This window comes from Aythya fuligula, chromosome 6 (assembly GCF_009819795.1).
Source record: "Aythya fuligula isolate bAytFul2 chromosome 6, bAytFul2.pri, whole genome shotgun sequence".
Classification (NCBI taxonomy): domain Eukaryota; kingdom Metazoa; phylum Chordata; class Aves; order Anseriformes; family Anatidae; genus Aythya; species Aythya fuligula.
The window spans coordinates 17,976,153-18,002,799 of NC_045564.1; the positions used below are offsets into that span (position 1 = coordinate 17,976,153).

Here is a 26,647-nt window from a genome sequence, read left to right on the forward strand (position 1 = left end):
ATTGAATCTAACTTGTTTTTCTGCCACAGGGACTACATCTTGGCATTCAATCAAATTAACAGGCACTTTGTACCTTCACTTGTATGTGTCTATTTTTATCAGAACCCTTCATATACTTATCTTGTTACAAATGTCTGCATAGAAACTTTTTCTTCCATTCACATGCCAAACACACAACAATAAATGACATAATCTATTAGCATGTGACCAAATTGTATTAAGAGCCTTATGCAAGTCTCTACATCCTCACTGGCTGGGTTAGTACCCAGGCTCATTCCAGCTACATCATTTTGAATGGATTCTGGCCAACTATGAAGGTAATTAAAAGAAAAATGAGAGAATATTGGCAGATGCTGCTCAAGCAGAAAAAAATGCACTGAAGCAGAGTTGGGCCTTTAATCAAGTGAACAGGGTACTCCATCAATAGACCTATTTGAATAATTCTGCTTGAGTCGGAAGACTGAATAGTAAAGGTAAATATATCTTGGAAAAATAAGTAAAAGAACAGTTTTCCTGAGAATAAAAAATATATGAGGAAAGCTCTTCATAGACTTATTCATTTCTTCTAAGGAGAATGAATTGGGGCAAACAGGAGAAGAAAAGCACTTTGATTTGTAATTCCAATTCTCACCTCTCTACTGGTTGAGAAGGACATTTAACTGTGAGAGAATGAAATAAGTTAGCAGCCCAAGGTACTTCAGTCAGAAAAGCAGTGTACAAAACCGTTTAAAACAAAAACCCCTGGACCAAATCAAACATGCAGTGGAGCAGTCTTCCAGAACCAGCTCATTTGAATAATAGGAAACCATGAAGAAGAAACCCAAGTTTGCACATCAGATAGAGCAAGCAGTATCTAAATACTTCTTCCAAGTACAGAACACAATGAAATACACATTAATGTCTCTGAGAGCCCTGAGCTGGAAAACTCCACTGTTCTATTTGCTTTCAGAAGATTGAATTGTAAGGGTTGTCTAGTTTCATTCATGCACGTAAGTCTGTGCAGAACATTTTGCAACAAATTCCTTTATCATGACACCTCTAGTGTTTATTTCCACTGCCTGTATGGATCACTACTTTCCTAACCAACAGTGACAGCTTAAAAATACTTCTATACTGCACACAGTTCGAGAGGAAAAACAGCAGTCTTAATAGACATGAAGAATTTTTCTTAATGCTTTATTTATCACTAAAAGGATAGGAAAGTAAAAAAAAAAAAAAATAAAAATTGGCATGCCCAGAAACCCTTGCATTGATTTACACAACTTTAGAGCAACGTTCAAACAACATAAATTTTATATTCAGGCCAAAGGTGTAGAAAAAGATCTTCCTTCCAGTGATGACGTGTCAGTATCTCCAGTTTCATAGGACTGTCAACCTGTCTCATGAATCAGCTACCCTGAATCATAAGCTAAGATGAATGAGAGCATTACTGGTTTTACAAAAACAAAACAAAACAACAAAAACAAAACAACATCAAATGGGTATCTTCTGTATTCCCATTTGCTGCTTCCTGTCCCCAGGGTCATTCAGCAGCAGAAAACGCACCTGAACCTGACTTACCCTGGCCTCTTTATTGCAATATACACTCTGACCATTTTCTGAACTCGGTCCTCAGCTCCTATCATACAGAACCTAATCTATCTTCCTTTTCTAGTATAATTTGAGAGACTGGCATGATTCACTTCCACTCCCATCTTTGATGGTGAAGATCACCTGCTTTCCTGATCACATGACATCCCTCTGATGACAGACAGCAGGTGTTCACAGAGAAATAGCGAAGTTAGATACAGTGATGGAAAACAAATCGAGATCATTTGTAGTGGTTTGTAAGCTGTGGCATGTGAAGATGTTAGGATCATCTCTGCATACAGAGAAACAGAGTGAGAGATAAAGGTATGAATGTTCTTTCCATACATGAAGCTGAGAATAAGAATGAAATGTCTTCAGTTCTGTCAGTTCAGCTGTGCATTTCAATTCTTATCCTGTCATCTATGTGACAACAATCTAGAGAAGAAACGAAAAAAATGCCAACCCCCATGCAAAGCCAACAAAAATTGAAAGTGCCATACAGGACAGGGAACATCCAAATAAGTAGTTTGAGGAAAAACAATAACAAGCATGGAAAACCTTCACTGAAAAAAAAAAAAAGAAATGCTTTCTCTTCATAGGAAAGTGTACACAGATGAGGATCAGGAGCCACAGCTATCAGAAGTACAGCATGAGCAGAAAGCGTTGTTCTCTTAGAGGTACTGCCCTTTGCCATGAAAATTAGGTCAGTCTCCTCTGGATTGATCCAAGTGGAAGTTAAAGATCTCATAATTCTTTTCAAAAAAAGAGTAAGGGATAACCCCTGAAGCTGGCCAACATTCCCTCTATAAATAACATACGTCCTCATAGCTAAAGCAATGTATGAACTATTGCTAGGATTGCAACAGCTGCTACATTTAACTCATCTCTATGCTACCAATAGCCAATTAATACTTTTACTTTTTCATTCTTGTAAGCATTTAAAATTACATTGCGTACTTATACAGGTACACAAACGCACACTACCATCCACTACAAACACTTTTGCCAGGTTAACATGTTCCAAGCATCTATCTTCATGATTTCAGAACAGCTTTTAGAGAGAACACTGTAGTTCCACAGACACTTCCATATCTTGAAGAGAAGCAGAAAATCATTTTTGAGCAACGCAGACAATGATGTGATATCCTTACTGCGAGTGAACTTACGGGTTGATCACTTGTGGCACTTGCTCAAGAGTATGGATTTGGAAATGGATTAGAAAAGTGAATCACAGCATGGCTAAAGGAAGTTCAAAATCTGTCTTTGTGGCATAATAAATCTCCTAGAATATTTAGCTTTAGCATTTCCTAGGCTGTACTATGTATTACTTACTGTTTATCTCAAGTAGAATATATGGTACTGTTTATCCACCCAGGAAGAGCATGAGAAGCTAACATGAACATTAGCTACAAATACATATGCAACTGTTTGCAAAGAGGGAAGTTCATTTCAGGTGAGAAGCAAATTGGACTTATGATGTACAGGAAGACTTTGACACTTCACGGGAAAAGTGCTCTCAGACTTGAGCAGAATATTTAAAATCACAGATTAGTTTGTAGAAAGAAAAGGCAGCCAGGAAAGGAAAAAAAAAAAAAAAAAAGATAATAAATTAAAGAAACTTATAGGAATGGTAACAAATACCATGAACAGAATATCTATTCCTAGCATCTTATTAGTTTACATTTGAAATGATTCTGTTCTTTGTTAACAAGCCTTTAACTGAAGAAATGCAGATTTGTCTCTCTAGCACAAAAGCTGCTGGCAAGTGTTACACTTTGAAAAAGGATTCTTTAAATGTTGTTTTTACAGATGATAATCATTTGACAAGACAAAAATACCCCTTCTAAGATTTTTTTTGTTTTCAGTCTCCTAACTAATTCTTTGATAATCCAACACTTATAACAGGGAGACTCCAACTTTCAAAGTTATATTCTGACAATTTCCTGCTTTCTGACAACTCCATTATGTCAGTAATTTCATCAACTGAGAACTTGGGCCACTGCCATTCTTCATTTCTACCCCTGAATCTCCTCTGAAAACAATGGTGTTCCAAGACATAGCATTGGAGTTATAAAATGATTTCTAAGTGTTTATGAATTCATAAGCTTTTACCCACAGTAGAGCACATTAGCTCAAAAACAGTATGTTAAAAAATGTGGGTCAAATATTATTAGGCATACTGAGGTAGCACTATACACCCATAACCACATTAAAATATTCTAGTAACACTAAACTGGTTTCATACTGAGAGCAGTTCAGTTTTAGCTTCAAGCACAGAAGTGTCAAAGGAGCTTTACTTTTTGGATGTAAAGTAAACTCTGTGTGACATACTGTTCCCACAGATCTGGTAATACTTGATATGATAGAATATTAAACAATTTCTTACCTTCTCCCACTCCTAGAATGTTACTTGAAGTCAATTCACACCAAGATGACTATGTGAGCAGTCTTGAACTGTAAGACCTTTTCTGGAATTTCTTCTCTAACATTTTTTCTTTGTTTTGGAATTGGAATGTTTCCCTTCAGTGGATAATATATGATTGCTTCCAGTAACAGTTCACATTAACATTTACATTTGTTAGCTTATGTTCTATTACTGTTTGTGCCCTAGTTAAGTTAAGCAAGGATTTTTAAATCTGCTGATATAGGCTTCTTCTTTCCCCTTACAAACTGTCAACCTTTCATTTGTAAGATACCCCAACATCATCTCTCATATTTTTTCACTATAAACAAATGTTTGACAAAAAGTTTATGTAATCTATGTAGCCTTCCACTGGGACATCAGCTTAGCTATGTAAGACCATAGGTGCTAGTTTAAAAATACAGTGCATCCCTTACATCTCTTCCCACCCCTCAAAGAGAAAGGGGCAATATTTTATAATATATTGTTCTGAAACAACTCCCCATTCTGTCACCAACAGTGGAACCCAAACCCAAAAAGCTATGTAAACAGATACGCATGCAGACTATAAGCCCACTTCCTTTTTCTTTCCTCCCAAAGTATTAATTACTGCTGTCATGGAAAGGTTATGGGGCAAGATTCATAATTGGTCTGACCAGTACTCTTTCTATCCTATTCTGTATTGCAGAGCAAAACCAATTTAGAGTTTGACTGTGGACAAAGTGAAATAATTCACATGACTCTACCTACAAATCTGACATTCTAATGCACTATTACTGATTATTTCCCCTTCATATAAATGACAAAGCCACGCTGGCATTCTCTGTATTTTTAGATTGGGCCTCTACCTCCACAAGAGGTACAGCTTCTATTTTCTCAGCTACCAGGTAACGATACCAGAATCTTTTAAACAGTTAAGCATAGAAAAGTGGCTACCTTTTTGATATAAACTCAGTGACGTTCCATTTTATGGAAGTTCTGGTATACACCTATTACAACACAACCTTTTTCTCTTCTGCTTCACTAAAGCACAAGCAGAGATTAATGATGCAGATTGCTCAGTGGTTCCTGCAAGCCTTCTGACATATGCTGAATACTTGCGGTAAAGCATGCATTTCCCACACTGGCATGCTGCTAATCTAATCAGATATGGACCTTACCAAACATGCAAGACACTGTTCTTCCTATCATTTTTAAACACGTAATTATAAATTATGGGTGAGGCCTGAAAAAGTGTGATATTTTTTGCTGTCGTTATTTAGAATTGTTGTTCCTGCATCCCATGAATTCTGTTACACTGGAGTTCTGCTACTATGCAGAGAGAAATTAGAGGCACTTACCACTCCGTACGAGTATGTGTCACATGTTTCAGACACTGGGAGACTTTGGATGACTTCTGGAGCCATCCATGGAAAAGTGCCCACTAATGACATGTGTGTTGTATGTGAGTGGAACCTTGAGGCACCAAAATCACAGATCTGGCAAAAATAAACAGATAGTAGAGTGTCAACCTAATTTATCAGCCATCAAAAGATCAAGCAGCAGCATCTCTCACATAATTAAAGTGTTCATACCTTTAACACGCCATCAGCAGCTATAACAACTAAAAAAAAAAAAAACAATAGGTTACAAGAATGCCTTTAAAAACAAATGCAATATGTTTTCACAGAAAAAAAGAAAAAAAAAGTTTGCACTTTATCAAGAAAGCAATTCCATGCTCAGTAAGCACCCAAATATGCAGACATTCACAATTGTCCTGGTTTCTCTGAGCAGGTTTGGAGACCATCTGCTGAATACCTGAAAGCCTCTAAACAACTGCAAAGCCTTTCAGGTCTTACTAAGTTCAAAGACAGCAACACACCTATAACTAAAATACAGATAAGCTCCCTTGTCTCCAATGTAGCAGTTAGGCTTAACAACAAACTCTCCAAAAGATTTGTTAAATGAAAAAAAAAATAAAAAGGAGATAATTTACAACTGAAATTAGATCTAGTTTTCTTGTGACTATTATTCCCCTGTGCAGATTATTAAAATTGAGTCCCTCCTGTCCCACTACTAGATAATGTTTCAGTTCAAATCAATATTCAGCAAATTTCATAAATGCTTGTCAACTGCCAAGTACAGTCTAAACAGTGCAGCTCTATGCTGAGTGTGCATTACTCAAAAGCATGACTATCTGTCAAACCACAAAACAGGCCATGACAAAAACAAGATTTTCAGATAGGAAATAATAGGTCTTATCCAGTCTACTGTGTCTGGTGCATGCCAGTCTTCCCTGGTACTCAACAGTTCTGAATAGAAAAAACAAGTGAGGAGTGTCCAGGCAATCTCTGACAGCTGATAAGATGGACACAATCACGGTCAGCCAGACACAATTTGAAAAGAGCCCTCCACAATGCTTTAAATGACGCCAGGGACAGTAGCAGAGCTCCAACAGCTTCAGAACAGAGAGAGGAGGAGGAGAAGGAAATAGACTTTTCTGTGCCACAGCAACAGCCAGTGCAGCTTGTTGACAGCCAAGGTGTTCTGCACATTCTCAAAGCTCAGGTACAGATCTGAGTGCTACAATTACAGGTAACAGTAAATACAGAGCATTTTATTGTTTTGCTACTTTACCATTCCTGGACTTCAGATCTCTGTGGATTACTTTGACTGGAGCTTCCATATGTAAATAGTGCATTCCTACACAAAACAAGAGAACAGTCTCGTTAGGCAGGCTGAGGGTGGCCTCACTTATGAGCAGTCATGTTTTTTAGGTCCCATTACTCATCCTCGTTACAGGCTGGCATATGTGCAGGCTGTATTGATCGGATGCGAGAAAAGCAAAGGTCCCCATAACCTGTTTGAGTAAAAATAACTAAGCAAAGCTCATATATTTCTCAGAGCACCTATATGGTATGTTAATGCTTTTTAACGTCATATTTAGTTATTTTCTCTAATGTGTAGAGAAATGAATGGCATGAATTTAATGTTCATTAGTTTACACTAATTCTTGTGTGGTCACAGAGAACCCAAAGGACAGAACAGTTTGTTCTGTATCATTATATGAAAAATGTCAGTATGTTTACTGAGAACAAGCTTCCTTAAATATACCAATTCAAATAAAATGTAAGGATAATTATGCACTTTACCTCATAATTACACTACATCAGCAAGATTATCCTCTTGGGACTTAGGGGCAAACCATAAGTAAAACTGGCTCACAGAAGGCATTTTCACTCCTGAAATGATTTCCGACTCAAAATAATCAAGAAACATATTAAACAGTGAATGCTTGATATTTTTGTTGTTGTTTGTGTTCTTTTATGGGCAATTTGAATAAGGAAGTAGAGGAAAGCTTTTCTGACTTCATAGGGAAAGAATCTCCAGCTTTACACCCTGCTGACTGTGTAAGACATAACATACCACTGGTCTTGCTTACCTTTAGCTATGTCAGTTGCCCAGGTCATGATATGATCCATATCCATCTCTTCACTTTTGTTACTATTAATGTAATCAAACAGTGAGCCAGCAGAAGCATATTCTATTAGAAAAAAAAAAAAAAAAAAAGGAAAAAAAGCACATGACAGTTTTAAACACTGCACCTAAATTCAAAGATCTAATAGAAACTCTGCCAGCTGCAGAAAGCAGCCAACTTCAAGCTTAATTTGCATTCAGCAGCAAACGTTATTAGTAGCGTAGTAGGAGAGTAGTAGTTTGTTCCGGCTGTCCCAGCACAGACATAATTTACTGCTACGGGAAAAGAAATGTAAAATAATCTGTAATGACAGGCTTTAAAATTAAAAGGCGTTAGAAAGCTCTGGTGTAAAGAGAGCTCAGGCAAGGCAGTTCAAATTCTGGAGTAAAAGGTTCTGGTGATTATTTTCTTTTTAAAGATTTATGAAGGATAGTTCTGTTCAGAGAGAGACCTATGTAAAAATGGTAACACACCACTGAGCAATTTAGTCCACTTGTGACTTTACAGCTGGCATGCAAATGGTGTTAAGCTTTCACTGCTTTATATTCTGTTGGCCTAGGGCAAGTCAGCACAGCTAAGAAAGCAAGATGTTTTCTTACTCTCCTTATTCAGCATCAACAGAAGCTTTTCCTAACTTCTTTCACCTACACCTACAGAAACCCACAGCAGGATCATGCAGGTAGAAACAAAGGCTTTTTTGGCCTGTCAGTGTTTGAGAGTGTGACAGACAGAATCCAGTCTGACTTTCAGGGCTCACAGGGCTGTGAGCTGGAATACCAAGCTCATTACACCTACACACTTTTAAATGGGGAACTGGAAACAACAGAAACCTCCACAGTGCCACTTCTATATAGCTTGAAATTCTTCCATATTTAAACAGTGAACGTTCCTCTCCCAACCAGAACAGCAGTTAACAGATGAGATTGGTGGTACCAGATCTCCCCTATTATTTCAAAGAGGATACTCCCCACTAATCAGCAGTACTGTGTTTAAATTATGCCCCATAACAAAGGATAATTATTTTGTTTTTTAAAAAGTTAAATCAGGTATTAAATATATGGTGTTCTATTAGGAAGAACAGGTTTGCAAGTAGAAAGGGACATACAAAAATTAAATTTCCTACTTCCCCATCCAAGAATAGAGAGTCAAGTAATTTATTCATTAACAAAAAATGAAAGGAAGAAACTATGGACTTAACACTAAAGCAAAGTTGGGCAAATCTCCATGTGCAGCAGGTCACACTCAGCAGCCTAAAGGCTGTAGCTTCTTTGTTTAGTATTTACTGTAATTTCCCAAATAAGCTTTATGCTTATTTAGTTTTTTTGGTGAACCATGAACAGATACAAGATATTGCTCATCAGCTGAAGAAGCTGATACATTTTCTTCTTTCTGATTGCCAGGACAGAGTGAGCACATGCTGCTGTGTGTAGTCCAAGTAGCACAAAGAGTAAGGGGATGCAAGAAGCAATTCCAAGCCTTTCGCCCCTGTCTCCAAAGGCTGTTCAGTGTGCTCTTTGGGCAATCTGCAGAATTTAAAACAAGATTCCCCAAATCTTCATAGCTAATGAGGCAAACCAGCTGGTATACAATTGAAATGCCTAATTTCTGCCATTTGAAAGCAGCAACAAAATCCATCCCACCTAAGACAACAAAAATATATCTGGATTGCTGTTCATAATAGTATTAATCAATGAATGATAGATCATCGTAGGGTAAGTGCATACAAAGCAAACATTGCTCATCACCAACGAAATTGAAAGCATGGGGAGACTACTAAGTGGGGAAGGAAACTCTGGGACAAGACAGAATCTGCAGCCTAGAATATGGGAGGCCACATGAGAAGATCCCATCGCTAAATGAAAGGAAAGAGGGAGTAAATAGGAAGTCACTTGCAAGCAAACACTAGTGGTAAGTTAGTTTTGGTTCATTGCTGCAGGACCATCAGCTGCAAGTAGCCCCTGCAGGAGACAGGCATGCTGCTTCTGATGTCACCGAAAGAGGACCAAGCTGCTGACCTGCACATTTCCTCAATTAAAACATCAGCTTTTTTTTACCCATGATGTCATTATATATCTTATAAATGGATTCTTCAGGAATAGGCTGGCTGGACACTTTGCATGCCTTTACAATGCATAATTTGATCTGCCGGGGACAGGGATAACTGAGATCCCTGAGCCCTTCACTGCTCTGTGTGAATGGAGACGAGCAATCTTCAAGCAACACAGCTCGATCCTTTAGTATTTCTCCTCTGTATCTATTGTGCCACGGGTTTTTACAAGAGGGATATAGATTTGAAAATTATATTGTCAGGGTATTTTTTTTTTCAATGAAGGATAAAGGTATTTGCTTTAGAAAGAAAAGTTGCAAATAGCAAACTGTCCTTTCCCTGTGGGATACATCGTATGCTTCTGCACAGAGGGGACACACAAGCTGCAAGAATCTTTAGGGAGGAAGCAGCAGTGATCAAAAACCAGATCTGAAAGCTAGACATCAAGACTGCTGTTGGCAGTCAACGACATCTAGAACGATGTGATTCATGTCAGCAGCTTGAGGGGCTGGATGATGAGCAGTAACACTGACATACATCCCAGTGGGGGAAACATGTTTTGACTGCACTTGTAGATTTTCTCATTCCTATGGGGCATTCTCAGAGAACTATTTGACAATCCCACATAAGATGTTATGTACAGCCAATACTTAGCACATGCCAATGCTTGGCTGAATGCCCTAATCTCCATCATTTTCAAGAATTATTAAGTTCTTAGGATTTCTTGCTTGGGATTTTCTCTTGCAAGACATGGATCTCTGACTAAACACAAGATTGAAACTGCAGCACTGAAAACTACCCAGAAGACCATGGAGCGAACATCTCTCTAAAAGATAAGTCAAGCACAATTAGCATTTCTTTTCTCAGTAGCCACACTCCCATTTGAAAACTGGGGAAATGTAGCCTTGCTCCCCTTCCATCCCAAGGGACTCTAGACTCCTTGGAAATTGCATGGAGAACCCAATGTAGTTTAAAAATAAAATGTTTTTTCCTTAGCCAGGATGGATTCAGAGCTCCTCAAATAGCAAAGTGGTTGGACCACACAGAGTATAGTCTCCTGCCCACAGACAGTTAAAGAGTCCCCATTCCCAATGACATAATAAACCACTTTAGCTGTTCTCTGTCCTGTGACTGGCAAGCAGGTCAAATGACCTTCTCTGAACACTGACCTTTTGTGAGATCAAACTGAGGACTTTCTGATCCAGACATCATTCTGAGGTGTTGATTACACATTTGCTTTGTTAAGTCTGCTCTCTGGTTTACACTTATTAAACTTACATTACAAATAATTATATGACCTGACTTATTAACTTTCTACTATTTTTATTGCTTAAACCAGGTATTTAAGTTCCTTTCTGATATGTTATCACCAGTCCATGCTCCAACTGGTGCAGGCTGTGGACACCCTTCATGCACCCCTGGAGTACTGGCTTCAACACTGCGACCTCCAGTAGCCTGACATGCCAGTAGGTACAGCAGCTCTGTATCTCACAAGTGCTCCCACCAGATTACACTGCCATCTGCTGTGATAACAGGAGGTCTAAGACACAGGTAGAAATAACTGAATTTTCAGAGGTTCTGTCCACAATCAGGAGGATTTCTACAGCTGATTAGAAGTTGTTGCAGCAGAAGCCCTGGAGAAACTTACACTAAAATGAAACCCTGGCCAGGGCAGCAAAGGTCAACAAGAAGATGATACTGCCTACAGACAGCTTGGTGCTATCTACATCCATAAAGACCAGGTTCTGCCCAGGAGGTGACAGACCACAGCTAGACCTGCTTTGTGGTGGGACAGCCCTATGGTGGCACAGCCCTGTGCCAACTGCAAGGCAATTGGCTCTGAGGCAGACGCGTTCTGCAGCAGAGCAGGGGATTGGACTGGCAGGGCTAATTTTTCTGGCACTGAGCTCACTCGAGGGAGCCGCCAGGACCCAGCAGCCCTCGTGAGGGAGGGGAACAAGGCGAGAAGGAGGCGTAGGCGGAGCCAGCAGCGCCCCCTCCCCGGCCGTTCAAAAGCTGCCCCTAGGGAGCGCGAGTGAGCAGGAGCACGGCAAGCAAGACTGGCAGTTAGGGCGTGGCACGGCAGTTAGGGTGTGGCGCAGCAGTTAGGGTGTGGCACGGCAGTTAGGGTGTGGCGCAGCAGTTAGGGCAGGGTGCAGCAGTTAGGGCGAGCAGAGAGGGCTTAGCTTTTCCCCCGCCCATACGAACACCTCCTCTAACGGCGGTCTAGCGCTAGCTCAGCTGCAATGGTGTACACCAGGCACAGCGCTCTCCAGGAAGTCTGTGCACACCCAGACCGACTGCCCGCTCAAAACTGCGGCAGTTCAGGTGTCCGGGTGCAGGGAGTGCCTGAGCCTGTTGCTACCACCCGCGGGGGGCAGAGAGACTGTGTGCGTGAGGTGCGAGCAGGTGGATGACCTGGTCCGCCTGGTGGCAGAACTCAAGGAGGAGGGAGCTGAGCTTGTTCAGCCTGGAGAAAAGGAGGCTCAGGGGCGACCTTATCGCTCTTTACAGATACCTTAAAGGAGGCTGTAGCGAGGTGGGGGTTGGTCTGTTCTCCCACGTGCCTGGTGACAAGATGAGGGGGAATGGGCTAAAGTTGCGCCAGGGGTGTTTTAGGTTGGATATTAGGAAGAACTTCTTTACTGAGAGGGTTGTGAGGCATTGGAATGGGCTGCCCAGGGAAGTGGTGGAGTCAACATCCCTGGAGGTCTTTAAAAGACGTTTAGATGTAGAGCTTAGCAATATGGTTTAATGGAGGACTTGTTAGTGTTAGGTCAGAGGTTGGACTTGATGATCTTCAAGGTTGGTCAACTGCATGAAGTTCAACAAAGCCAAGTGCCGGGTCCTGCACCTGGGGCGCAATAACCCCAAGCAGAGCTACAGGCTGGGAGAGGAATGGTTGGAGAGCTGCCAGACAGAGAAGGACCTGGGAGTGATGGTGGATAGTCGGCTGAATATGAGCCAGCAGTGTGCTCAGGTGGCACAGAAGGCCAACAGCATCCTGGCTTGTATCAGGAACAGTGTGACCAGCAGGGCTAGGGAGGTGATCGTCCCCCTGTACTCAGCTCTGGTGAGGCCGCACCTCGAGTACTGTGTTCAGTTTTGGGCCCCTCGCTACAAGAAGGACATGGAGGTGCTTGAGCGGGTGCAGAGAAGGGCGACAAAGCTGGTGAGGGGCCTGGAGAACAAGTCCTACGAGGAGCGGCTGAGGGAGCTGGGCTTGTTCAGCCTGGAGAAGAGGAGGCTCAGGGGCGACCTTATCGCTCTCTATAGGTACCTCAAGGGAGGCTGTAGCGAGGTGGGGGTTGGCCTGTTCTCCCACGTGCCTGGTGACAGGATGAGGGGGAATGGGCTTAAGTTGAGCCAGGGGAGTTTTAGGTTAGATGTTAGGAAGAACTTCTTCACTGAAAGGGTTGTGAGGCACTGGAACAGGCTGCCCAGGGAAGTGGTGGAGTCACCATCCCTGGAGGTCTTTAAAAGACGTTTAGATGTAGAGCTTAGCGATATGGTTTAGTGGGGACTGTTAGCGTTAGGTCAGAGGTTGGACTCGATGACCTTGAGGTCTCTTCCAACCTAGAAAATTCTGTGATTCTGTGATCTTGAGGTCTCTTCCAACCTAGACAATTCTGTGATAGTAATGCCTTTTCCTGGCAGCTGCACCAATCCTGTGCCTGAGGCCACACAAACAAAACTGCAGTGCTGAAGGTTGCCTCTCTGATCAGAGGTTTCTGAAAATGTTGTATGGGAAGAGAAAGAGCTGAGTACATTAATACCAGCTCCAAACCTGTCTTTCATAAAGATTCTGAGAACAGTAAAAAAATAAATGGCAGCATTTCAAACTGATACTACACTGTGTCACATGCAAACCTTATATAGGTGGTAGTGATGGGATAAATGTCCTCTATGCCTAAAGTAAAGAAGTCCTTTTTGAAGAAGAGCATTATGATCAAGTCAGGGGAATTCTCTTCTTTTGTAAAAATGATCAGGAAAAACATTCCCAACTTCTTTACCACTGGATGCACTGGATAACAGAAAAGTACAGAAAAGTGCTTGCTGAGCATCAGCCCACTAATCATGTACACAAAGTGGACAAGTAAATAGTGGAAGCCAAGGGTAAAAAATCTTCAATAAAAACCCTTAGATTTGTAACACATGCATTTGTCAGTACACTACTCTTTACAGTCAAATTCTCTGACGTGTTACAGCCCTACCGAAAGACATCCCCTAATCCACACTTTCATGGTTTTTCTCTCTCCAAACATTGTTTCCGCAGATTGTAGATTTCTTTGCTTTAGGTGTATTTTCTGCTACCATCTTACCTAGTTTCTCCTGTACAGGAAAAGGTAAAAAAAAAAAAAAAAAAAAAAAAAAAATCACATCATCTGTAATGTATTTTTTTTATCTGTACCAAATCCTAAGATAAGAGAAGGAACCTTAAAAGGGTGATAAGAAAAACACCGCCACTACACACACTTAAAAATAACCTCCACATAATTCTAGAAATGCAAGACTGAATGAAACCCGGTTCTTAGTGAATAAAGGGAATTGTCTTATGGTGTCTAATAAATCCCTGACCCTGTTTCAAGCTCTTCCTATGGTAGGGGAAGTTCACAATGTAGATTCTCATTATTTTTTTAGTACAGGCAGAATTCATGGTGCAACTCTGGCTCTGAGCAGACTCTCAGCCTCAAGCTCTCTCTCTCTCTCTTTTCACATGTACTTGCGAGAACTTTTAAAATCTCAGAAACGGGTAAGAAAACACAGTCAAGGTTCCATCTAAAGGAGTGCTGAATTTGGGCATTATGAATGCCCCGGGATCCAACCGCTAGCAGTATCGGTTCCACTTCAGCACTCCCATTCATGTTGAGGTCGGTGGTGCTGAGCATTGTAACATTCAAAGGAGACAAAACAGTTAGAAAAACAATGGAATTGGGTAAAGTTAATACTTCCTAACATCAGAGTTTGACAGAATCAAGATGAAGGGTCAGACGAGAAATGCTACCTGTAACTATGCCATAATTTGGAGGTTCAATGACAGCTCCATAGAACTGAATGATGTTTTTGTGACTGAGCACACTGAGTATTTCTGCCTGTTGAAAACAAGCAAACAAAAAAGGTAGGCAATTAAGAACAGTGCATTTACTATATTAGTTTATTTTAGACCCCCATGGATATACACACACACCACGCATATAGGAAAGACTGTTCACAAATGATTGGCATTCGAAAACACATGAGATAGTTGGCACATGGATGCTTAGTATGTTTGGAAAAAAGATCATACAATTCTTTCATGACCAAGGCACGGATGTAGAAGCTAAGTTTGGAAAAACTGAAGGCTCTGGAAAATTTTGTTCAAAGAAAGACCCAGGATTTTTGGCAGGGTTGTAGCAGTTCTATCCAGAATTTGTGTTTGTGCACAGAGCACTGTGGGTTCAGTGAGTCCAGAGCTCCAGGCTGTTGGAGCATACCGTGCACACACAGCTCAATCTGATGTTTACTGGAGACATGGAGTTTGCTAGGCATGCGCTGTCGAGTGTAATCGAATATGCCACAGCAAGCATGCTTGAGATTGCCAAATAGCCAGCAGTTGCAGTTTGAACTGCTTCTCAGAGAAGCTGCAGATGTTTAAAAAACCTTGGATAAATAAACAGGATCTTTGAAGTCCACTTGAAAAATGCTTCTAGGTTTGACAGAGAGACTGCAAGAAATGAGAATGTATCCACATAAATTAAGACACGTAGTCCCCCTGTTTCTGAGGGAAAAAGACAGATGTTTCCTTTGAGGTCTCACAACAGTTTTACCTCTTTTTACCCCTATAGTGTATTAAAATAATATTCAAGATATTTTAGAAACAATTTTTTTCTAAAACAAATCAAACAAATGTAAGTATTGTGCAAATACAGATATATAAACATTATACTTTTTTCTCTAACAATGCATTACTTACAGACCAGTATCAGAAAAATCCATTTTTAAAATCTGTGCTGTTCCCAGTAAATCACCACGCAGGCCACGACTCATCTGCAAGGCACCTAAGAGCTTAACTGGCAGCTATCTAAGCAAACGTAGGAAGACTTGCCTGCAGCATGAACAGCAATGCTCCTACAGGCAGCTGCGGGATCTGAGCGGGATCTGCCAGGCCAGGCAGGGCTATGGCAGCAGGAGCTCTGCCCTCCACCTGCTCTGTGCCAGACCCCTGCAAGTTGCAGCAATGCTCGTAGTACACGCAGCACCCTCCAACCTCCTTTGGTAGCATTCCTCTGGGATACTAATGACAGCCACTCATTCAAAACTCCACCTACGTGGGCTAGCAGAGACCCTTACGCTTCAAACATTTTTGTATTAATGCTTTAATCTTCTTCAGGAAATACTAAATTGAAGAATGTCCTCTAATTTCCTACCAGTACTCCTGCTGGATAACCAGGAGACCCAGTACTCCTTGACTGTCTACCTAAATACTGTTAGAAATGAAACAGGTACACCAGGCCACAAGCATCATTGGACAAACTATCTAGGCTGTTTTTTCTTGAATCAACCATATTTTCTTGAATACAACCATTTTTCTTGTACAGTACTTAAAATCTTAATACTTAAAAGTATTCAAAACACTGCGCACGCTACTTGCTGACATTTACAACATATGTACCGAAATAGGCCATTAAAGAATTGAAATGACTGGCCCCCCATTTAACCTTCCTGTGGCATGACGCGTTCAGGTCATTGCCCACAGCAGTGCACTAGACAAATCTTTGGGAGATTGATCAAAACCACCCTGGGATGAGCACAGGCAAGGAGCACAGCCCTCTGCCCCACCGCAGCCAGGCCCACTGCCTGCTGTCAGCCCCACATGAGAGGCTGCTGAGCCCCCAAGAGCCCCACTGGAGTCACTGGGCAACAGGAGGGGCTGTAACTGCTCTCATTGCTTAGAAATAATTATTTCTGAATTTCCAAGATTATCTTATTTACAGTATACTGCACACTAAGATCACGTTCCAGGAGTCTGAAGAAATGCTGTGTCAACTGAGGCTATTAACATCATCTCAAAATGACGTTCATATTCTAAACTTGGATATTTAACAGACGCCAAAGCAAGCTTCCATCTAAGCATAAGGAAAGGCACCTACTAATTGCTCATAGATATCCCAAATTAGGAACCAGAGAGGAAGAAATTGCCAACCTCTTTCTAAGACCATTACTTGTAAAAGAAATCCTTTCTAAACAGTTTTAATCACTCTGCTGTTGTTAGACACTACACTTCTAGACTATTCCTTTTACGCTTTGCTCTTTTCAGTTGCTGTAGATCAGCTGTGAAATATATTAGGCAATTTAAAGACACCTACTCCTTACAGCGAGAACCAAATGCAAGTCATCCACATCTTTGAAGCTTTTGTACTTTTTTTGACAAGAAAGTGCCATATTTCAATGAAAGATTGTGACCTATATAACAAATTACAAAGTGGTGTTATAGACCAGTATTTCACAGGCCTCTTAGGTACCTTACGAGAACATTTAGAATCACCTTTAAGCACCAAACTCCTAGTTAAATCCCGAATTCCTAGATGCCTGGAAGAAAATCTTACTATGCGTCTATCTACCTGGAGGCCACTTAAGAATGCAGCCCTCTCTGGCTTGGATATGACACACTCGCTTCCTTTGGTAAGTGCTATCTATCTTATATAACCTAAATGAGCACCAATTTCCTTCTAAAGCCATGGTGATGGACAAGTAACAGGTCTTGGGTACTTTATTATATATATATATTTAATATTGGATTGAAACAGAACTAGAGGATGCTCAGCTGAAGGAAAGGTACATCCCAAACACACCGATACAAACTTTTTGGATTTCTTCAGACACACAAGGTGATTGCAATGCGGTTGAATATTGTGTTTAGTCACTCGATTAAGCTTAGTCACAGTCTGTTACTGATCAACAAACCATGCTAAAACTATCAACCTTGTAGTTACACCACAAGCATGGGTGAAATGGTGTTCCTTGCCTGAGTGCTGCTGAAGGGAACAACAGACTAGATACCACTTCTTGAAGGCAAAGAGATTCAGAAGTCTAAACAAACCTAATACACACTCTTGATAGTGGTTGAATTTTATAAAGAAGTCAAGGTCAGAGCAAATTACATTAAAAACATTTTAACTGAATTTTCACTTATTGGTTCTTGTAGCACTACTGTAAATCAAACCCACTCAGTTATTCGTGATACAACTACAGTGTAAGGAGGAACTCAGATAATCCCTCAGTGTACAAACTAATTGCGTACTATGAACCATGGATTGGATCACAGTGCTTAATGGATAATTTCTTTTTATGCCTGTTTAATCTCTGCCTATTGACATAAGTGAAAATGTCAATTACCTCATCTATGGCTGACATGCTACTACAGCTGCCTTGAGAGCTGCTAGTACTGCTTTCACCCTTCTAGTCCAAATAGCTATGAAGAAGTAACTAGTATCTTGAATGTTTTCATCAAGTAAGATTAGGGTTCTCTTCTTGGCCTTATCAGTATTTAGCAATTTCTGAGTGGACACCATCAACACGGCTTTTCAGTGTGGCCAGCAGCATGAGCAGGCAAACTGAGCCATAGGGACACCATGTGCTAGCACCAAGCAGCCTGCTGTCACTGCATTTATGCCTACTCTGCCCTACAGATCCACCAAGATGTGGATCAAGACATGAGAAACCACCCTGCCAGTGGAAGGCCTGAGCTGGACAGGGCCCCCACTAGCCTCCAGCAGCTCCTCCTGGGAGGCCTCCTGCTCAGGGCAACACTGCGTTGGTACCAGTAGACCCAAGGCCCACTGAAGTACGTGGTGGGAATGGAAAGCAGCTCAGCTCTGAAAACATCCTCAAGGTCAACACTGACTGCAGGTGTGGGCAATGGCCATCCGATGCTGATTTGGCACTACTCCGGAACGCAGAAAAGGCCTCATCGTCAAATCTTTAATTGCAGCCGCAGACGCAGCAAGGCTGTGGACTGAAGCACTCTGCGTACAGCTGTGTTGTTGCCTGCCAGCTCCTCACACCAGCTGCTCTCGTCAGAGCTCTGTCCCAATTCAGCTGAAGTTAGCAAAGACCAATCTACTCACTCTGATGGAGTTACTCTTCTCTGCCCTGAAAATGGGCTGGAAAGTTGTTAAACTCACACTTCTAGTCAAGAGAAATGATTTGAGAGCTTGAGCTAGTAACTTATTCCACCAGCACAGCTGGATCTGCAAAAGAACATCTGTCTACAGTGTTTTCTCAGCATCAAAAGATTCTTTTGCTCAAGTCTGGACAAAGCAGTCCCACAGCAACTTAATCACCATTTTTTTGGGTACCTGTGGAGCAGCTGGCTGGGGAGGACAAAGTATTGCCTGCCTTCTACCCTGGTCTGAGCCCGCTGGTTTGGGACATACATGGGAAATAAATGCAAGGCCATCAAGGCAGCCAGCAGCCAACAAACTCTGCTGTTAATAAATCAGTTAATTGCACAGCAAGAAGCACTGTTGCTCTGTGCAAAATTACAGGGTTAGAAATGGTTAGCTACTCAAGGAATCTGATTAATACAACAATCCTTAAGTGCCTTCTAATATTTATTATTATATTGTGCAGTAGTTTGGTTATTTACTTTTCCAAAGAAATGTTTGTCACATTTATTAAGGAGGTATTTACACACACTTAAGGCAGCTTTAAAAAGATTTTTTTCCAAGTCTTGTAGCAGTTTAAAGGCTCTGACCTTTGTCATGTTCTTGGGAGGTTTGTGACTTAGCAACTCCCATGTCTTTACAGTCTATTAAAAGGGCAGCTGGAAGAGGCTAGATGATGCTTTATTAAAATGATTCTGACAATCAAATCAAATAAAAAAATAGAATGCTAACACAGATTAATCCTAAACTTTTATTTACAGATCTCTGATGAAAAATACATTCAGTGTCCATTAAAATTGCAGCTTACCAATACCTCAGAAATGCTTTCCTGTGAATTAACTGATGTCTAATACACTACACTGCCCCTTACAATACACTTTTTAATCTATTGGGTGTGTGGGGGACCTCTCTCCTCTGTGAAAACTTTTGTTTTCATAAGCAAGGTGAGAATAAAGTATTGCTCAATCCTTTCTCAAACACAGCTGACAACAGGAGAGTAAATTAGCTCAGAAGTTATTGGAAGGAGGGAGGCAGAGCTATCATATAAGATTCATTTCCCTAGGTAAAGGAGCCCAAAACATTGTCTAATATTATGTCTGAAAAATAATCAGCAACTAAAACTACAGGCTTATGATTTCTTTATGTAATGCTGACAAATCATTAAGCCAAAAAACCAGATACTTTTCCAGAAGATATTTATGTTTTACATGTTTTAACATAAATATTATACAATGCCATGGAGATTCTTTGAAAATAATGTTGAGGTTTTGACAGCATCCAGAAATTACCCAAAGCAAATTATTTTTCATTACTTCATTCTTTCTATTCCTTTTTAAAAAGTTAAACTGAATATAGCTCTTAATGAGCAGGATATGGAAACAGATTATGTAATTTAGCTCCTTCTAAATTATTTTCATGCCACAATCTATTATTGGTGACAAACATTCAAGTCAAAATATGCAATAAATAAAGGAAGACCTAAAGAGTTTCAGAAATATAAAACTCCTAAGAAGAATTATGCAGCAGGGATATTATTCAACTGCTACAGTTTGGAACATTAACAAGAAAATCAGGCAGATACAAACCAAAACCTTAGAAATTTGCCTACTGTTTCATCTGCTTTCTCAAAGTTTTGTAACAAAAAAATAAAGGTTTTGTGCTCTGGTGTCTCCAAAAAGAAAGCTATTAATAAGCAAAGCACTGATAATCCCATTAAGAGAATGGTTGTTAAACCTATCAAATTGTCTTTGATAATAAGAAAGCAGGAAGAAAAGCACATCATCATGGCAAAATCAAAGAATCCTCAGTGAGATCTTTTAACTGCAATAAACAGTTATCACATGTTTTGATGAGTGTGGCACTCTTACAGCACAAACCTGTTGTCACCCATCTCAAAAGGCACTTGCATTACTTAAAACTATTGCTGCATCTTACTTAAAGTTGTGTGAGGCTGGGGTTCATTTTTTGTATTCAATTAGAGGACCACTTACCCTATTAAAAGGTGTTTTCTATAGTCCATTAATGAGCAGTTAAAACTCAGCATTTATGTATTCAGTCTTATATATTCAGTGTTATTGGGATACTGTTTTGTAAACCACATAGAAAATAAGGGTTAAATTACATTCTCAGATTGATACCACCAGCAGTGTTGTAAACAGCAGAATTACATTCCCCTAAGTACATCTACTATGACACACAAAACATGTATTTAAAAGAATTTTGATTGAGCACATTTCAAAGCATCAAATTTGCATCCAAAATTATGTCCTATGCTGTTGAAGCTCCAGAGATTAAAAGTGGAAAAATAAAGGAAAGTAACAAATTCTCATTGCTATACAATTGTCTTATAGTCATTTTAAATCTGCTGTACTGTATCACCACGCAATTTTTATTCTCATTTTTGGAAATACAGTGGCAGAAACAGATAATTTAAAATACCTTGTATTGACTTCTGGGTTGTAGCCCTTTTTTTGGTAGTAAAATATATTGGATATTGACCATTTGAAAAGAAAACTGAGTTTCACAATCTCCAGTAACCTTTCATACTAATCTAACTTTGCAGTTTTAAAGACAATTTTAAGATTATGGCATTAGAAATACTATCTAGTGAATTCAGAACATCCCCATCAAAATACTGTAAAATAAAGGTTTGCTCAGCTCATGGAAAGCAAGTTAGTCCCTCCCAAAAATCAAAGGAAGATTTTTCCTTGCTATGTGGCAGCAGACCCTTTGCCTTATACAGTAAAAAGAATTTAGATGAAGCTAACTGACTTGATCTTGCCACTGCAGGACCTCAGCTGAGCAAATACAGTCCACCCAGAAGTAACCAAGTGATTGCAGGATTATGCTGTTGGTCTTCCCCATGACAGGGGGTTAAAAAGAGAAGAGGCTGTATAAATAAAGCCACAGCATCTGGGATAAAATTAAATAACTGTGTTGTCTGTAGAAAATCCTTACATATGCTTAATAAGCTTGAAAATTGCATTTTGAGGTATGACTACATTACCATTTACAAAGCACAGATACCATGTATATGTATTCACAGTTAGTAGAACCTTCAAAATACATAAACTATGTATTTGTAATGGTGTAACAGTTTAGAAATAAGCAATATCAAAAATATTTTATTCAGGTCAATTTACAGTGAAAAGCTGTCTCCAACTGCAAGGCAACACCAGCAACTGAGTAGAAACAATCGATGTGTGGACTGCACAGCACATCTGAAATACCTGAGCTCCTATAGAGCAGTCTGTTTTCAGTAATAATTTCTTCTCTCAATGTCAGGAAACTTTTCCATTTCCTCTCATGTATTCTGAACACAAACTTGCTTTGAATATGGAGTACAGCAGCAAAACCCACAACATTTTGAAAATACCAGGAAATAATGAAACATGAAAACTTTCTGTCCCCCTGCTCACTCCACTCCGCTCTCATCCTCCAGCCAAAAATATCATGGGTATCATGGCTAACACGCAACATCTTAATCTTTTTCAAACCCAACAAATGGAATATCATCTATGGACACTATTTCTGAGATCAAAGTCACTACAAATCTCATATCAGCCTTGTGGAAAGACATACTGGTATGACAGTGATGGGCAAAGCCAAACCCCTTTCAACGAAGTTTCTTGCAATGCTTAGGAACATCAGAAGAGAAAATGATGTCAAAGAGGTATCTGGACTGAGTCCGTATTTATCCAACTAGAGCACTGATTTTCAGCCTGAGGTCTACGGAGTATTAGTAAGGGATCTGGATAAGAGAACTTAGAAGAACAAGTCTAATCTCATTATACAGTGGCTTTTGCTGACCAGTTAGCACTAAGACTCCAACAAAGATAACAGCAGCTGTAGTAGCTCTGAAGAAGGCTTCCCCTCAGTTATCACTCAAAAATTACCTGTTCCTTGGGTACTACAGAAAACCACAGAATTGCTCCCTACCCAGAGACCACCTACTTTGAAAAGACAAAGTTTTCAGCACAGAAATTCTAGCTGTAACCAGCTGACATAAAATGAAGGAGAGAAAATAATCACTAGTTACAGACAATTCTTCTGCTGAAGTGTCTGAGATTCCTCCAGCGAAGCATTGCTCACACCACATTTACTTATGCCATGGCACAAGTTCACAAGATCTGGGGTTTTCAAGAAAGTAAAGTCATCATTATAATTTGAATCTCTGACCGCTATGTATTATAGGAATGTGACTTACCACATCTTCTTTCTCTACTTAAGCAGTAAGCATCCCTCTTGCCTCAGGTTACAGGCAGATCTCCCTTTCACCTACTTTAGGTTAACAATAAGCAAGAACAGCCTCTGGGAACACGGGACACCACACACTGCACCAAAACCTGACCCGTCCCTTCTCCAAGTGAGTACCACCGCCCTTCAGCCAGTGCCACCACATCAAGCAACAGCCAGAACCACAGACTGCAATTCAGCGCTCTCTGGCTAAGTCAACACCTAGACCACTATGATCAGAGGCACCATTCTCAACAAAACTAAGGTTTCAGGACAAATTCCTCTCCTGCTTTTCAGAAAAGTTATTCTTCTTTATCTAAGTTGAAAAATGAATTTTACTTGGAAACTTGGCTCAAATGCTACCCCTACTGGGTAGCGATGGTCAAAAAAGTGAAACAATACAAAACTCCTGAAATTTGAAGCTTTTACTTTTATTTAAAGTAGATCCAGTGTTTATTTTCTGGGGAGGACTCTTCACGCTGCCTTCATGGAACCTCATTCTTTTGCCATTAAGACTAAAAAACTTCAAATAAAACAATGACTAAATTAAGAACTTTAGGGGAAAATAGCAATATTTAAAAATTAATTTTAGTATCAAAAATAAATTTATTAGTACTTCTGTACTATATATTTCTGATGTAGCTTTTCTTTGATGAATTCCTTATATTGACTTAATTCTAACCATCTGCTTACTAAGAACTATTTCTATTCCTCATTATACTAAACTTGTTTTCAGAAAAGAAACTTTCATTTCTTTTTTTTTTAACTTCATCTATATATGAATACAAGCTGTAAGCCTCAAAATAGATATTTTTAAAAAGGCAATAACCTGAATACCAGCATCTCTGAACTCTGCGGAAACTGGAAATCTAGAAGACCCTATCTAGAAGAGGGACAGATACTATTTACAGACTGATCCTGTATCCTGCGAAGGCAGTTGCTCTGAGTTTTACAAACAGCAGACCTACAAAGAGCAGTGGGCTTGCACAACTTTTGTAGTAGGATTCCAAATTAAGCCAGAATTCTGACTACTCTTCTCCAGTCAAACACTAATGCCCCAAAGACAGGTCCTTCCCCAGTTACGACACAACCAGCAGCTGTACCACAACCCTGATGCACGTCTATGCTGCAAACTTAACTCTGCGGTTAGAACCAACCAGGAAAAGCAAAACTGAATTGTGAGCGAAACTTGGACTGTGAAGCCTGAGACCCCTTCCAGATTCTTTATGATGGTTTGCAGAAGAGAGCACGTGCAACCAGTCTTCCTCTTAAGAGAGTTGCTTGGAAGAAATCAGTGTCACACCTGCTGTTAATTCTCAAACTTCTCTAACTTGTATGTACAAGCATACCACAATTTCTAAAAGAATACAGATGTAGGAAAAAGCAGTAAATAGACAGTTGAATGCAAAACCAACACTACTGCAATAATACTCCACTACTTAACCACAATGTATTTTAGGGAAACGTTGTAAAGGGAAAGAACATCTTGCAACCACATTCAGCTTTGCCATTTCTCCATTTGTGAGTTTCTACTTCCATATCAGTAACCCTGTACCTTCAGATTTCATCTTAATTTTCTTTTTCGTCATTTTATTAGAAAAATTCCAGACAGAATTAAATGTGGGGAGGGCCATATAGAAAACTAATGGGAAATTAAGAACACTTAAAAGGCCAGATAGAAAATTGAGATACTCTATTTTGTGATTACAAAATAACTCACTCACACTATTTCCTCTATCACTTTGCACTGTGCTTCCTGAGGATCTGTAATAAATGAAACAGTAAAGAGGAAGCTGGAACATTGTATTTCATGAGCTCACAGGAACTTCAGGGCCATAGTCACATTGTGCTGCGTAACAATGAAACCTCTCTCCCATGGGCTGTACCTGAAAAGCTTAAGAGGACAACATGCTTTAGCTAATGAAAGATCCAGCCTGAACCTGAGCGCAGCAAAAAAAAAAATTTGTATCTCCAAAATATCTGTCCCTCCTCCAGTTTGGCCAGACAGGTCTCGGGGTGAGGCAGTTCCTTCAAACGTCTGATGGAGTAAAGATCTACGCATCAGAAGGAAAACAATAGGAGGAGACACTAAGGAGAAGTATAAATGTCTCACAGTCTAACTTCTGCCTGGTGAGCATCTCACCCAGTTTGCTGGTGCAGCTCCACGGAGATCTATCTGACCCTACATTTCCTGAGGCAGAAAACAGTGCTGGGAAAAACAGAGAGCTCAGCACTGGTGGAAGTGCTCAGTACTATATGTTGTCACAATGCTACCTAGTTAGCTTTTTCTTTCTTCATTAACGTATCTATCTGTCTTTCAACATAAAACTGTAAGAGCCCTATTGTAGCAGGGCCCACAGTCCCCACACACTGACTGTTCCATGCACGACAAGGGTTACACTGGTGAAGTCCATTACAACGAACAGACATCAGCAGCCAGATCCAGGGCCCAGGAGCTACATCACTGGCACGAAGCATTTTCAAACTTAGAGCACGTCTTTTGGTGTGGGAGAAAAACAGCATCACGTATTCCACTGCTTCCCACTTTCCAATGCCAGATGTATGCCAAAACTCATCTCAGAATTGTTCTAATTTATGAATGGAGGGAAATCAACCCCAACAAGGACCATACACGAGCAAATGTGCCTCTCTATGCCACCTTCAAGACAATTAAGGCTGGGATAACCTTAAGCATTCTCCTTCATCCAAACAATATCATCTTCCAGCAAAGCTGACTGCAATGCTTCACTGCCCAAGACACAGGTCTCTAGAAGGCACTGGCAGAACTCCTTCCTACCCAGCCAGTACCCCGCCAGCGCACTGCATGGCTACACAACATTTATCTTGCTTTGCAGTATGTACTGCTACTGTGCTGCGCTCTGTTCTTGCAACACTACTGGTCTGCTGAGGGTGTTTGCTTCTGGGACACTGTGCCCTGATTCCAGGGAAAAAGTCTTTCCTTCTGCCTGGAAAAAGAAGACACGGAGCTTAGGATAATTACCTCTTACAGGAAAGATGCATTGTTGGTAGGAAAGAAGCACCCAAAGAAAGATCTCTCTTCTCTTCAAACATGCAGTGATATCATATTATTAATCTAACTATATAAAGAGTTTGGCTGATCCTGTGCATCCAGAATGCACCCACAACCCTTCCAGCTTTTTTCCTTCTTGAGTTTGAATTGGTGCAATTTAGAGGACTCTTCATCACCAGTTTCATCAATTATCTCTGTCTTTAGCAAATCTGGATAAATTTGCTGTAGTTGACTCTGAAGGGAGAATATAGGACCATTTGGAAATTATGCTTATAGAGAGCAAGTGTGATAGTTCTGTGTATTATTGCAAAGCTGGCAAATATAGCTAATTAAGATTTCACCCACTAGTAACTGTATATCATGCCTTCAGGGACTGTCCTATCAGTTTCAGATTAAGTTTGGCAAGGAATTATCATTTCTAGTCTTAACTAGGTAAAGACTAGATACCTATCTCTAGCACTTAGAGGATAGAGGCTCATAATTCTTGTTAAACTATAACTATGTTTTTAGCTAATAAAACTGTTCGAGAAATAAAGACGTGTCCTACCAAAACAAACAAATGAAATATTCTACTCTGCTTTGCCAAAATTTGGAGTTTTATTAAAACAAAGCTTTTCAACTGGGTAAATGATGCCTCTAACTGTAGGTACCTACATTTGAAATTTATCTTGATATTGCTTTAAGTTCTTCTTTAATGATACAACTTGTTCCCATTACTCCCACACCACCAAAAAAAAAACACAACCTTTTTTTTTTTTAA

General features: G+C 40.1%; 1 protein-coding gene across 3 annotated transcripts in view; it reads right to left on the reverse strand.

Moving 5' to 3' along the window:
• The window catches only part of MAP3K20 (mitogen-activated protein kinase kinase kinase 20), a 93,942-nt gene that overhangs the window by 49,666 nt on the left and 17,629 nt on the right, over positions 1 to 26,647 (reverse strand). For all 3 annotated transcript variants that reach the window (XM_032189846.1, XM_032189845.1, XM_032189847.1), the window contains 5 exons: positions 14,480 to 14,567; positions 7,392 to 7,493; positions 6,587 to 6,652; positions 5,545 to 5,573; positions 5,311 to 5,448 (listed from right to left, as the gene is read on the reverse strand). In XM_032189846.1, coding sequence (XP_032045737.1) covers positions 5,311 to 5,448; positions 5,545 to 5,573; positions 6,587 to 6,652; positions 7,392 to 7,493; positions 14,480 to 14,567 — 423 coding nt within the window. The remainder of the gene's footprint in view (positions 1 to 5,310; positions 5,449 to 5,544; positions 5,574 to 6,586; positions 6,653 to 7,391; positions 7,494 to 14,479; positions 14,568 to 26,647) is intronic.